We start from the raw sequence: 15148 nt of genomic DNA on the forward strand, positions 1-15148 counted from the left end.
TTTGAAAGAATTGCTATGTAAATAGGTATTAAGTTTCTTAGCTGGTCTTGAGATATCTAGGGTGATTCCACTGGTATTCCTATCTTATTAGAGACCCAGGAGGAGGACCGCTTTGCCTCAGTTGGAATTGCTCTTGTGTTCCATGGTATTGACTGCCTCTTATTCATTTATTTTCTGAAATCTCTGTCCTGCTTATTTTTCCAAAGTTGTGACGCAGAGTGGCTAACAATACGGTAATAAGCCCAAGCGTCATTCATTTTAAAAAAAGAAGCCCATCCCAGCATACACTCAGATTAATGAGTTAACAGTGTTCAACCTGTTCAACAAATTCCAGCAGCATGAAAGTGATGTGGAGCTGAGCCAGCAGAAATTGAATTGAGCTCAGAAACTAAATGGCAGCCTGTGCAAATCCAATAGAACCAGCATGATAAAATCAAATCACCTGGCTCCCATAAACAGCTTGGCTTCCTCTTGACAAGAGCTGTGTCTTTTCAGTACTGGTGTCCCAGACGCCATTGTTCGTTTGCTAGCTGGTAGATTGAAGCATAGTGTTCCTACCCAAGTTGTGATTGTACAAGTCACAGGGAAATGCAATTATTTTAATTTATGCTGTCTTCATTTAAAGGCTACCACTTTAAAAAAAGTGTATAAGGAATTTGCTGCCTGCAATAGAAGCCCACGGTTTCTAATTGAAACTGCATTATATATCTCCATTCAATTTATACCGAGGGAGAAATGAAGCTTGCCAGTGTTCAAACTGCTGTCTCTTAGCATGACTTTAAATATTTAGGTGAAGTCAGAAGAATCTGGGTTGCGCTGGGCTTTTTGTATCCAGCATATATTAATATAGATTGTGGATTCCCAATGCCCTGCTCCTTTTCCATCATGCCAGGAACTGCAGGGAGTTGTATTGCCTTTGAGATCCGCAGATGTTTCCCTACTGCAACCCTCGCATACGTGATATGCTTTAGAAATGTTTTATGTATATTTGAAAATAGAATTGTGTGTGTGTGTGATACTAACAGATGTCATTGTGAATTACAATATCCTCCTGCTTCCGAGAGAGGGAGAGAGAGATACCACGGCCACTCAAAGCTGAACTCTTATTCCACCGCAAATCATTCTTGAACATTATCTCATTAACTCTAGCTGGTAATGAGAACAAATTGAGGGGAAAAACCATGGTGTCACGAGGATGAGTCAGAGAGTTTTATGGACCCATAAAAGCAGTGCTGATTTACTCAAATGCAGAAGTATGAAGTACACAGAGATTGGGTTTTGACAGTTTTAGTAGATCTATAGCTGCTTAAAATATGCAAGGCTTTCTCAAGCATGACACACATGAAAATGAATAATGATACCCAGTCAGTTCTGTGGGTTTATTTAATTAAATATTTTCTTCTTCTTCTTCTTTTAATGACACTGCATTGCAGAAAGTTGCCCCCACCTTCTTTTTTAATTAAAAAAAGGGGGAATTCCAAAAAGAATGGCACAGTGTGGAGCAGGTTGGGAAGGGTTAAGTAGATAGGATTTGCCCCATTCAATGTTCATATCTCTCTCTCTCTCTCTCTCTCTCTCTCTCTCTCTCTCTCTCTCTGTGTGTGTGTGTGTGTGTAGCAGCTTCTGTAAAAGATTTCAGAAAGAGCAGAAGTAAGTGTACATGCACGAGAGAGAGAAAGAGATGGAGAGGGTTGTCAGACGATTAGACAGCATAACCTGCTTCCCCTTCCACACTAATTTTGATGGGCTAGAAGCTTGGTCTCTCTCTGAAGGATTTCCCTTTTGGATGCAAGACCAGTGCTTTCCTAAGCTCCATTTTGTTGCCAATTAGAAGAATAGCAGGGTGACATCAGCATGCTGTGTGTGCCTTACAATCTCCACAGGGATGTCCCAGCGGCAAATCTGCTGGAGAGCACTGATCAGAGTTGCTGATGGATACTTAGCATGTTATACAAACTGCCTGTCAAAGAGAGGCTCATGGACCACACTGTAGCATCAGTGGCTGTTCCCTCTGGTCTGGACGTGACTGATAAGCCCAGCTTTGTGCATGCATGTCTCAGCTGAGTTTAGGAAATGCACATAGCTGCTGTTCACACTATGTTGCAGTTCCTTTGGTTGCTTTCTCCTTTTATTATATTGCTAGCAAGCTAGTCTCTCGCTACTCAGGGATGAATAGGATCTCTACTTTAGTCTGGTTCTAGACTTGGAGACTTGCATTCCTTAATGTTTGCCCAACCTGTGACTTCACTTTCCTTTAACAGTTCTACCTTGATATGTCCTTGAGAAGAACAAAGCAAGCTGCGTAGTTGTTAAGCATGAATAACTTCTTGCCTGTTCTTAATATTAATAATTATTTCTTAATCAACCAAAAGCAAGATAAATATATAGCATAAAACATAAAATAAAAATGTCACAATCCTGTTTCACAATTGATATAAAAGAATAAGGTGAAGAAATACAGTAGAGGAAGTTAGATACCCCAGATCTGCTTCTGCAGTTTGTTTTACCTTGAGATGAATTGCTGATTTATAAACTTCTTGAGATTATAAAGATATGGACCAATGGTGGAGCAAACCATTCCAGACCTGGTTGAGAGCTGCGCGTATGCATGTCCACCCCCCTGGCATGTGTCACTTGAAAACTATACAATTGAGGTGGAGCAGGGAAATGTTTGATTCAAAGTACTGTGTTTGTTTTTAAATTTGGCTTCGCTGGCTAAGCTGTAAAGATAGCAGGTTCATAATACAACTTCTGTTCATTGCCACTTTTTCTCAGAGGAGCGTTTTAATTGCCAACCTCCATTTCCATAGTAGTGATAGCCTTCTCTCATAATCTAAATGTTGGAAGATTCAGGACAGATGAAACAAAGAGTCTCTTCACACAGCTAAGGTTAATGATTGAATCCACTACCATAAGAGTTCAGAGAGGCTAATTCTGAAACTGACAGTCTGCTTTGAGCATCATGGAAGGCTTACTTTTTTAAAAAAGTATATATAATGTGTTAACACATGGGTTATCTTGTCTAGCCGTGGCAGATCTGCAGAGGATGTTTCCAACACCACCTTCCTTGGAGCAACACCCTGCCTTCTCCCCTGTGATGAGCTATAAAGACGGCATCAACTCGGAGACCGTGACTACACTGGGAATGATGGAAAGCCCTGTGGTCAACATGGTTACAACCCAGCTCACAGAGTTTAAAATGGAAGTGGAAGATGGATTAGGCAGCCCTAAACCAGAAGAAATCAAGGTATCAAGCTAAAGCAGGTGGTGGTGTAAAACTGAAACATGGGCGGAGAGATATGGGCAGGAAAGTTGTTGATCAGCTCTGCCTTAAAATGAATATGAATAACCATGGAAATGAATTGGGGGTTTGCAGGTACTGCAGCCAACGAAACAAGGACAGACATTCTTTGTCCAGACATCTCAATGCAGCAAAGTTTGAGAATTAAGTACAGTGGCTGAGCTCAGGGAAAAACTGTAGCTCAATGGTAGAAGATGCATTTGTACGCAGAAGATTCTAACTTAAATCTCTGGCATCTCTCATTAAAAGGATCAGGTAAAAGTAACGTGAAAGACTCTTGCCTGAAACTCTGGAGAGCTGCTGCCATTTGGGGTAGATAATACTTTGCCAGGTGCTGATGTTGCCACCTGTACTAAGCAAGTAGTGGGCACCCATTTCCCAGCTGCAAAGCTGGTAGCATGATACTCTGGTGCATTTTCCTTCATTTAGAATGTAGCTTGAATAAATCCCGCGATTCCTGTTTTCAAAGAATTTAGAGCTGCTTGCCAAGGTTGAAGATTAAAATGGGAAAGAGATGTAGTTCAGTGGAAGAGCATCTGCCTTGCCTGTAGATGGTCACAGGTTCAATCTCCAGTGGCATCTGCAGGTAGGGGGTAGGCTAGGAGAGAACCCTACCTGAAACCATGAAGAGCTGCTGCCTGTCTGTGTAGACAGTACTGAGCTACATGGACCCAATGGTCTGACTCAGTATCTGGCACCTTTCCAGGTTCCTAAAGGCTACTAATCATAATTTTAGGCAAGAAAAGTTGCCTGAATAATATTTGTATGCTTCTTTTATGTGTACCAACCCACGCAATTCCTTGGTTTTGTAGGATTTCTCCTTTGTGCACAAATCTTCCACCTTTCAGCCCTTTGTGGGCTCCTCCATGTTTGCTCCTCTGAAGATGCTTCCCAGCCAGTGCCTGCTACCTCTGAAGATCCCAGAGACCTGTGTCTATCGGCCTTCCTGGGCCATTCCTCCAAAAATCGAACAACTTCCTTTACCGCCTACAGCTGCTTTCATCAGAGATGGATACAAGTAAGTACAGCAGTGGAAATGAGAAAACGGGTTTGTGTGTTTTTGCATAGTCATGCAGGCTATTCATTGACTTCCTTGTTAATCCACCGTGTATGATTTTTACTTAGCCTTTGGGATTAACTTGGAACGTAATGAGGTGGAGAGGAGGCTATTTAGAAGTACCGTTAATTCTGCCAAGAATGATCTGGGCATGATTTTTATCAATCAAATATTTAAAAAACTACCATGATGGGTATAGCCATGGAGATCAATCCCCATATCTGTCAGCCACAAAAGAGAGACAGGTGACAGAAGTGACTGCTTTCTCACTTCTTTTGAAAAATCCTTCATGCATGCACACCCCAAATTACTTCACTGGGATTTATACAGCCTTGTTGGCCTCTTCGGGCTTCTGTTTCTTAGAGTGGCATGCACTGCTTACCTCTGTGCAGAACACCAAGCTCCAGTGGTGCTTAGTGACACAAGACTGTCTTCCCAGTGCAGCCACGGAACTAAGGCTGATCTCTCCTGCTTTCTCCCCTCCCTGTCTTCTTTCTCCCCTTTAATTTGTGGCTCTTGAGCCACACTTGGTTCCTGGTTCCCTTTAAGTTGCTTGTGTGTATAACAGATCTTTACTCATGCAGAGACCTAGGGTGGGGAGAGAGTCATGGCTGTGTTCCTTTTTCCTGGAAGCATCCTTGAGTGAGCTACTCTCAGGGCTCCCTGAGAGGCAGGCTAACCTTCTGTGCTCCCTCCTTGCATGTTTTTGCCTGGCTAGAATGTGTCACTGAATTCTGACGATGCTTCTGGTGTGGCTGGCCAGAGGATGGACAGGGCTGTGTGACGTTGTATACAAAGTAGCCTATTGCACAATGGTAAAATTTAGATTCATTGCTGTTCCCACCTTTGCTGCTGACCTTGCCCACCACTGGCATGAAGGTTGCCTGGAAGGGAATGCAGTTGCAAAGGTTCCTTGCGCCCATCATAGAAAGAGGAGGTTGACCTTAATGCCAGTCAAGTTTTTTCTCCCATCACTTACTTCCTTGTCCAGCTTGCTGGCTCTTCCTGGTCCAAACACAACCTGCCCATTTGCTGTGCTCTGATCCTCTCCTCTCGCAAGTTAGTGTCAGTATATCAACTAAGAATTAATTGAAACCCTGTTTAGCAGTCTCAATGAAATGCAAAGCCCAGCTGCTGATCTCAAAACACAGCAAGCATGGAAACCATAAAATGTATGAAACCCCTTAAAAATGGAACATGCAATGTAAGGCTCTCCCATTCGCAGTCAATTTTTAGAGGGGAAGCAGCTAGTATCTTTATATCAGTCCTTTATATCAATCACTTTCTTCAAAGGTTCTTCGGTGTTCTCTGAGGAATTGCAAAAAAAGGAAAAGAAAGGGGAAATGTGAAGCTCTTGACACCACCTAGGCAGCAATTTAATTTCTTTTTCCCCCTGTAATGGTAACTACTTCCCAAGGCCTGAGCTGATTATTAATTGCAGGTATTTATTGGGATAAAAATCTTTTATTTCCAGTGTAATCCAATTAGAGCAATGACTGTTACTGCAGGCTTCTGCGAAAGAGGTGATTGCTAATCAAGATTTCTTGGTCACCTTTTGTTGCTTCTCAGAGGCACTCGCTGCGCTTCAGCTTCTTTCTAAACCTGTAGGCTGTTCCCCTCCCCTTCCCCATTTCATTTTCCCTGACTGGCACTCCAGTCCATTAGAGATAACAGGGAAATTATTCTGGAGAATCAAGTTTCACTGCATTTCCTTCTCAAATTGCTGGCAGAATGGGAGTTCAAAATGAATATTTAAACTTTCACATTAGCTGAAGAGGGAAAGTAGAAGCATTTAAATCTGCAGGTTTCTACTCCTTCATCAGGGGAGCAATTGCCATAAGGAGCACATTTTAAGAAAAGTGTTTTTATTAGCAATGGTAAGTAGGAACAACTGTGGAGACCTGCATCCATGTTGCCCTTACTGTGCAATTCCATGGCAGGAGTTGTGCATGTGTCATCTAAAAGTAGCTTCTCGGTGAAATGGAAGGCCGTTTCCTGATGATAGAAATTTGAGAAATTAATTGTGCAGTTTTGAATAATGTGGATACAAGTGTTGGCCTCTTCCAGTTGTGGCACAAGCAGACAGCAAACCCAAAGGCTAGTTTGCAAGCAGAGATCTGAATTTCAACAGCTTATGAAATTTACCCAGGATTAGGTGAAGTAGGTATAAATCAGTTAAAATATAAGATCCATATTCAGAAGCAAGCACTTTAAGTACTGTTATTCCTATACATGTTTAGCATTTCCTTTGTGCACATGTGGCTGTCTTATTGATTCAGCATTTTGTTTTCCTTTCAAGCTGTTGCACTGCTAATAGTGACCTGGCTCCAGCCACTTGGTAGATGCTTTTAAAAAAACATTTATTTGTAAAGCTTGGTGTATTTTTTTGTTTAGTCTCTTTCCTGTGCCCTATCAGAAAGCTCCTTACTGGTTGTTGACGAGATCTCTTGTGGCATGCTATGGATGAGGCTTTAATAAGACAGATCTCTGTACAGTGGTACCTCGGGTTAAGAACTTAATTCGTTCTGGAGATCCATTCTTAACCTGAGACTGTTCTCAACCTGAGGTACCACTTTAGCTAATGGGGCCTCCCGCTGCCACCGCACCGCCACAGCACGGTTTCTGTTGTCATCCTGAAGCAAAGTTCTTAACCCGAGGTACTATTTCTGGGTTAGCGGAGTCTGTAACCTGGAGCGTCTGTAACCCGAGGTACCACTGTATCCACTTCCCATTTAGATGAAAGTTGTGTGAAGAAACCATAAACGCAGCCATATAACTCTTCCTGTTTCCCCTTATCTGCTCTTAGCAACGTCCCCAGTGTTGGGAGCCTGGCCGATCAAGACTACATTCAGATGAACACTCCCCAGATGAGCACTCCAGTGACGCTAAACAGCGCTGCCCCGGCCAGCAACAGTGGGGCGGGAGTATTGCCTTCCCCGGCCACTCCTCGTTTTTCTGTCCCTACGCCACGCACACCCAGGACCCCAAGGACTCCTAGAGGCGGGGGCACTGCCAGCGGGCAAGGATCCGTCAAGTACGACAGCACGGACCAAGGTTCGCCAGCCTCGACGCCTTCCACAACCCGGCCTCTCAATTCCGTGGAGCCGGCCACAGTGCAACCAATCCTGGAAGCCCACAGCCTGTACGTCACACTCATCCTTTCGGACTCCGTGCTGAACATCTTCAAAGACAGCAACTTCGACAGCTGCTGCATCTGCGCGTGCAACATGAATATCAAAGGTGCCGACGTTGGGCTGTATATCCCGGATTCATCGAACGAGGACCAGTATCGGTGCACTTGTGGATTCAGTGCAATTATGAACCGCAAGCTAGGGTACAACTCTGGGCTGTTCATCGAGGATGAACTGGATATTTTTGGCAGGACTTCAGACATTGGCCAGGTGGCAGAGAGGAGATTGATGATGTGTCAGACCACCTTGATTCCTCAGCTGGGAGAGGGGTCCAAAAGAGCCCAGGAGCCCCCAGTAAGCCTCCTCCTCCTCCTCCAGAATCAGCACACCCAGCCTTTCACCTCCCTGAGCTGCTTGGACTACATGTCCGCCACTAGCAGGCAGCCGCTCTCTTACACAAACTGGAGTTACGACAGAGTTCAGGCAGAGAGCAACGATTCCTGGATCGAGTGCTTCAACGCTCTGGAGCAAGGCAGGCAGTATGTGGATAACCCCACCGGTGGGAAAGTGGATGAAGCTCTAGTCAGAAGTGCAACAGTTCACTCTTGGCCTCACAGCAATGGTGAGATTTTGCTTCTCTTTCGCTGTTTTGGAAAACACTTCTGGGTTTAATGGGTCTATGGTTAATTATTTTATTTTTATTGTTGTTGTCAACTTCATTTCAATATAAGGGTGGTTTACAGGGTTGGTTTCTCAAACTTCTGAGTTCACCAACTCATAGAATTGTACAGTTGGAAGCAGAGCCAGCATGGGGCATTTTGCTGCTAGTGGCAAAGCAGAAATGCCGCCCCCCATTGCTCCCACCTCTGCTGCATGCCCACCCACCATGTGCTCACTGTCTTGCACTTGCCAACTGCTGCCTGGTAGCAGCAGTGGTCACTCAGGTGAGTGCACAGTGGCAGGTGTGCATTGGGCACCCAGTGGAGGAGGCGGTGGCATTGGGTGTTGCATTCCTCTGAGGCTGGATCTGCTGCCCCTCCCGGCTGTCTGGAGCCTGGTGCCCTGAGGCAGCTGTCCCACCTTGCCTCATGGGCAGACTGGTCCTGATTCAAAGGGACCCAAAGGGGCATGTAGTCCAACCTCCCACAAAGCAGGAATCACTCCTTGTTGTGCTTTTAATTTGCCTTCAACCCAAACCTCAAATTCTTGGAAGTGCAAACTAAATAAAGTCAAGAAATATCAATATACAATCAACACTTATAAATCATCAGTCGCCATTACGAGGAATCTTAAAATGTAAAATTGTTGTATTATCAGATCATCTAATTAAATACAGAGATTCCTCACTGGCAATGGAGGTGAACATGCCCATGATCTTGTAAATTTACTTTTTGACCCCCTTTCAACCCCTTTATTCATTCCCTTGCCCACCCTGCACAGTCCTATTTGTTGGCCAGACAAAATTTAATAATGCAGAAAGAGAGGTGGTAGCTCAGAGGTAAAATGCATGTTTTGCATATGGAAGGTCCCAGGTTCGATCTTTGGCATCTCCAGTTTAAAAGATCACATAACGGAAAAATGACCTTTGTTGCCTCAGACCATAGAGAGTGGCTGCCAGTCAGAGTAGACATTACTGAGTGAGATGGACAAATATACTGACCTGGCATGAGAAGCTTCTGAAGTTTCCTGGGTTTGTTCAATAGCCCTTTACTGCTGTTCATTTCAAATTCTGATATGATACAGTATTATTCTGCACAAGCAGGGCACTGAAACAAAACATTGCAGTGTGGAGTGCTTCTATTCGGGGTTCTAACTTCACAGTTCATTTTGCCCTTCCCTTCCCTGATGCTGACCTACAGCAGTCAGCATTCTATGCCAACTTCACTTGTCATTGGACTGTTTAGCGATTGCTTTTGCAGGTAAGCTGAACACACTGGTGGCCAGTTTCAGTTACATTAAAATTCTTGATTTATTTATTTCTATTAGCAGCTCTAACATTCATCCCTGGGGACATTTTAAACACTTTCCCAGTTGACCTACCTGTACAATGATGTGATGTTGTATACCTTTTTTATGTCCATGTGTCTTGTCCTCCCCCATTTCTGGAAACTCCATCCCTCCTCCTCCTGGTTTTCATCCCTGGCCCAATTGTCAGTCAATATTCTGAACACTTTTAAAGTGGGTTCTCTGTACTTCTGTACTTACCCAGTGCCTGCTGATAACCTCTCTTTTATGCATGGCTGTTGACATTTTGTTTCGATCAGCAATGGCACTTAAATGATTGAATGTCATTTAGAATGTATGATGCTCTACAATATTAAGCTGTGTATGTTTTGAGTGCCTGTATTCTGTTTACTGAACTCCACTTATTTTAACAAGACTCTGCAGCCACTGGAAGCATGTAGGTTATGCAAGTGATATTCTGCAGAGCCTCTTAACATATGGACAAGGGACTATGCCCAGTGGAGCTCTCATTATTTTTCAACTTCAAACTACTTTTTGAAAGTCACACAAGGGTTTCAAGTGTCTTGCAAATTGCAGAATGTGTGAAAGCTGTGCATGCACATCTCAGAACTGTGGCTTATGTGTACCTTCTGTAAGAGCTTCTTTTGGGTGAGACTTCTAGAGAACCAACCAAAGTATCATTATCAAGATCAGAGTATAGTGTTGGATACCACCAGAAAGATGAAAAAGACTTCCTTGGAATTTTAAAACTACTATTAATATATTGATTGATAAAAAAGTAAGATACTCTGTGATTATTATTTTTTAAAGCAAGGGAATTGAACCATTTTGGATGCCTGTCACTGTATTCTTGAGTCTAGCTGCTTTGTTGTTGTTTTTCAGTTCTAGACATCAGCATGCTCTCCTCCCAGGACGTAGTACGCATGCTCCTGTCCCTCCAGCCTTTCCTCCAAGATGCCATCCAGAAGAAGCGGACTGGCAGGACCTGGGAAAACATCCAGCATGTCCAAGGACCCCTCACCTGGCAGCAGTTCCATAAAATGGCAGGACGGGGAACCTATGGTACAGCAAACACACCCATACTTGTATTTCTTTGTGCTGATGCAGGAGACCACAGCTTTCTAGATTTAAAAATGGCAGGTGTGGGATGCACATCGCCACGTGCGTTATCCAGTAGGCACCATGCCAGCTGCGTTCCATGCACCATTCACACCCCATAGTCGTTGTGCTGGCTGCGGTTTTCACAGCAGCAAAACCTTTATTGCTTGATTGCAAAGCATTTCTGGTAACCTTTCAGTGGAGGAAGTGGCTCCATGGAAGGTGTCCGGAGCCATATGGTACTTTTTGCATCGAAAGCTAGTCTTGGACAGCCTGTCAAAGTTCATCCTGTGGTGTCTTGAGTCCTCTGACACTTCCTTCCCTGTTGATTCAGGTTCAGAGGAGTCTCCTGAGCCTCTTCCAATCCCCACTCTGCTGGTCAGCTATGACAAGGACTTCCTGACAATCTCTCCGTTCTCCTTGCCATTCTGGGAGAGGCTGCTGCTGGACCCATATGGAGGCCATCGGGATGTTGCTTATATCGTGGTGTGTCCAGAAAATGAGGCCTTGCTTGATGGAGCCAAAACTTTCTTCAGGGACTTGAGCGCCGTATATGAGGTTGGTGAGCAAGAGGGAGTTTCGTAAGGTTTATTAGGACTCTGTGCCCTCCCCCCCCCATAAAAAAGCAGGTGTCCGTGACCGAAATTATAGCAAACAGCAGCCCTCGTCTTTTGTCTTTCATTTGTGCCCCAACAGATTACACCATCAGCATCTATTATTTGAAAAATGGCATAGCTAGAGCAGCATGGGAGGGCTAAAGGCAATAATTGGGACGCTGGTGGCTCTGTGGTTTAAACTACAGAGCCTAGGACTTGCTGATCAGAAGGTCAGCGGTTCGAATCCCCGCGACGGGGTGAGCTCCCATTGCTCAGTCCCTGCTCCTGCCAACCTAGCAGTTTGAAAGCACGTCAAAGTGCAAGTAGATAAATAGGTACCACTCCAACGGGAAGGTAAACGGCGTTTCCGTGCGCTGCTCTGGTTCGCCAGGAACGGCTTAGTCATGCTGGCCACATGACCCAGAAGCTGTACGCCGGCTCCCTCGGCCAATAAAGCGAGATGAGCGCCGCAACCCCAGAGTCGGCCACGATTGGGCCTAATGGTCAGGGGTCCCTTTACCTAGCCTTTGCCAACCTGGTCCCTTCTGCACCAGTTTTAGTTTGTGACTCCCATCAACTCTAGCAAGCACAAACTTGCTGAGGCTCATGGGCAGAGCCGTAGCTAGGCAATCTTGTGCCCTGGCAGAACTGTCCACATTGCGTCCCCTAGCCACTGACAAATTCACTCTTCTCTCCCTCTCCTCCAACCCGCCCCCCCATTCAATTCACCCTCTATCTAAAACATTTTCTTATGAGGCAATAATTAATATTTTTGTTTATAGACATATTTATGAACATATTTTAAAGCCGATTTTGTGTCTCCCCCTTGCTTGTGCCCCTGGCGGGGGCCCACCTCACCCCCTCCCCATTTATGGCCCTGCTCACAGGAGTTGTAGATTAAAAACATCCAGAGGGCAGCAGGTTGGCAAAGTCTGCTTTAAAGCATCAGAGTCTCTCTTCAAAATAACCAGGTGACGGCAAAAACTGCAATTTTAGCATGGACAATTAGAATAAGAACTATTATTTCATTATTGATGTATTTTGTATAGTTAAGTTTTTGCCTCTATCTTCAGTACACTTCTTTTTATTTTATTGCTATGGCTAGTAGCTGATGCAAATAAAGATTCTTCTGATTCTGATTCAGCAGATTCTCAAAGAAGCAGAAAATTAGTGTCATGTCCGGGGGTGTGGGGGTGTTCTTTGGAGTATACAAACCTTTTTCTTAGCCTAGCACACCAGGGGGATCATGAGGTAAGGAAAAATATCTACAGTTCTTTGAAAAATTGGCACATTTGGATTATATGCAATTTCTCGTGTTGGTTTTATTTTATTTTTGGAAAGCCCTGTTATTGTATAGCATTGCCAGTCCATTCAATTTTCTGTTTATTCTCAGAGGCACACTCCTATTTTTTTTATTATTTCCAGTCCATGACAGCAGTAATGCTTCAATTATCCACTAGGATGCAGTAATGCTTAAGCAACAAGTCAGGGTGGGTAACAGAAACAAAGACTATTTCAGTTTCCACAATTGCAAACATTGTGGAGCAGGAAAGCTTCTCTTGCAATTGCTCACTGTTTTAGTGTGATATCCTGAGAGAGCTCAGAGTGCTTGAGTTCCACTGAAAGTCATGGCAGATAAGCACACTGGCATTGAAATAAATTGCACTTGGGCAAACTTGGATTCTTATTTTCTGTCCTTTAGGCTTAATTGTGAGCCAGTTGAAATAAAGTGAGAGATAGACTTTTTGTTTCATTTATGCTTTACCTGTGGGAGTATCCCATTTTTTAAAAAATAAAATAAATGTTGGATTGGGGATGCATGTTCAGACCTCTGAAGATTTCTAGAACTAGATCTGTGATTTGTGAATATGTATTGCACTACTACAATCAGTTTTCCTCTTTATGTCTCCAGATGTGTCGACTTGGTCAACATAAACCAATCTGTAAAGTGTTGCATGATGGGATCATGCAAGTGGGAAAGACTGTAGCCCAGAAGCTGACAGATGAGCTTGTGAGTGACTGGTTTAACCCACCCTGGGGCAATGAAGACTGTGACAATCATTCCAGGCTCAAACTTTATGCGCAAGTCTGTCGTCACCACCTAGGTAAGTGCAGAGACAGAGTAGATCGGAGGCAATTCATTTCAGCTGGGCTCTTCAGCTTGAAAGCCCAGACACTTTACATTCTCTCAATGGTGCTGCCTGTCCCAAAGGTTGCATAGGTAGCCAAGAGCAGAAGGACAGTTTTGATGGAGTGAACTCTAAAGGTCCATCTAGTTCAGTGTCCTCTTTCCATCGGTGGTCAGCCACGTGCTTCTGGGAAGCATATAAACAGACATGAGGGTAACACCTCTCCTTATATATGGAGCCTAGTTCTCATGGCTAATAGTTATTTATTTTTACACTTCTCTCCCCGGGCTTGTGTTGGGGTGATTTTCTTGTAGTTGCTTTATCTTGGCAGGTATATCCTGTTTTTCCAACCAGCCTGACTTCTTTTACTGCTCACACTTTGTTCTGAATCTGTTGAGCATTGGCTGAAAAACTGATGTACAGTGGTGCCCCGCAAGACGAATGCCTCGCTAAATGAAAAACCCGCAAGACGAAAGGGTTTTCCGATTTTTTAGCGGCTTCGCAAGACGAATTTCCCTATGGGCTTGCTTCGCAAGACAAAAGCCCATAGGGAAATCTTCGGGACAGCGGGGAACCCTCCTCCCACCGCAAGCCCGGGAACAGAGGAGAAGCTGCGTGCCTTCCCCTCTGTTCCCGGACCTGTCCTGAAGGCTTGCTGCGGGAGGAGGGCTTTCCTCCCCACCGCCAACATTCAGAATGCTGTTCTGAATGTTGGCGGTGGGGAGGAAAAACCCTCCTCCCACTGCAAGCCCCGGGAACAGAGGAGAAGCTGCGCGCCTTCCCCTCTGTTCCCGGACCTGTCCTGAAGGCTTGCGGTGGGAGGTCTGGGAACAGAGGAGAAGGCGCACAGCTTCTCCTCTCTTCCCGGGGCTTGCGGTGGGAGGAGGGTTTTTCCTCCCCACCGCCAACATTCAGAACAGCATTCTGAATGTTGGCGGTGGGGAGGAAAGCCCTCCTCCCGCTGCAAGCCTTTAGGACAGGTCCGGGAACAGAGGGGAAGGCGCGCAGCTTCTCCTCTCTTCCCGGGGCTTGCGGTGGGAGGAGGGTTTTTCCTCCCCACCGCCAACATTCAGAAGGCTGTTCTGAAGGCTGGCGGTGGGAAGAAAAGCCCTTCTCCCGCCTCCAGCCTTCAGAAGAGTTCCCCGCAGGGCTCCCCAAGCTGCAGATGTCTGCCCCGCGTGAGGGGCGCTCTGCTTCAGAGCGTCCCTCGCACAGGGCAGCAGGCTGCTATTCGCAGCCTAGGCAGCCCTGCAGGAACTCTTCTGAAGGCTGGCGGCGGGAGAAGGGCTTTTCTTCCCACCGCCAGCCTTCAGAAGGCTGTTCTGAAGCCTGGCGGTGGGGAGAAAAGTCCTCCCCCCCCCCCAGCCTTCAGAAGAAGTCCGGGGACAGACTGTCCCCGGACCTGGTCTGAAGGCGGTCTCCCTAGGAACGCATTAATTGATTTTCAATGCATTCCTATGGGAAACCGTGCTTCGCAAGACGAAAAACTCGCAAGACGAAAAAACTTGCGGAACGAATTAATTTCGTCTTGCGAGGCACCACTGTATGTGATGATTCATGAGGTCAGTTTCTTGGCTGCTGGATGTGATATCCGATCAAATGGTTATGATTAGCGCACTATATTTTCTGGGGCATATAGTGGAAAGAATTGGCATTCTATGGCTTTCTCCTATGTGGCCCAGCTGTAGCATTCTCTGCTTCTCTGTTACTGCTAAGGAAACTCTACTCTGTCCTAAGCTTAGTCATAGACAAGCCAGAAAGAAGGAAGCGTATACAAATCAACATGTCCCTGCCTTGGGATTATCAGGAGATACAACCTTCTAGGCAGATGCCCTCTACTATATGCGGGAACATTGCTCCTTCCTTCAGTA

At 45.1% G+C, this 15148-nt stretch overlaps 1 protein-coding gene across 2 annotated transcripts in view; it reads left to right on the forward strand.

The window, feature by feature from the left end:
• Positions 1-15148, forward strand: part of MED13L (mediator complex subunit 13L) — a 173908-nt gene that overhangs the window by 131506 nt on the left and 27254 nt on the right. For both annotated transcript variants that reach the window (XM_081841684.1, XM_081841683.1), the window contains exons 15-20: positions 3027-3247; positions 4114-4319; positions 7165-8111; positions 10337-10516; positions 10887-11110; positions 13061-13253. In XM_081841684.1, coding sequence (XP_081697810.1) covers positions 3027-3247; positions 4114-4319; positions 7165-8111; positions 10337-10516; positions 10887-11110; positions 13061-13253 — 1971 coding nt within the window. The remainder of the gene's footprint in view (positions 1-3026; positions 3248-4113; positions 4320-7164; positions 8112-10336; positions 10517-10886; positions 11111-13060; positions 13254-15148) is intronic.

This window comes from Podarcis erhardii, assembly GCF_964252035.2.
Source record: "Podarcis erhardii genome assembly, chromosome: 15".
Lineage (NCBI taxonomy): Eukaryota > Metazoa > Chordata > Lepidosauria > Squamata > Lacertidae > Podarcis > Podarcis erhardii.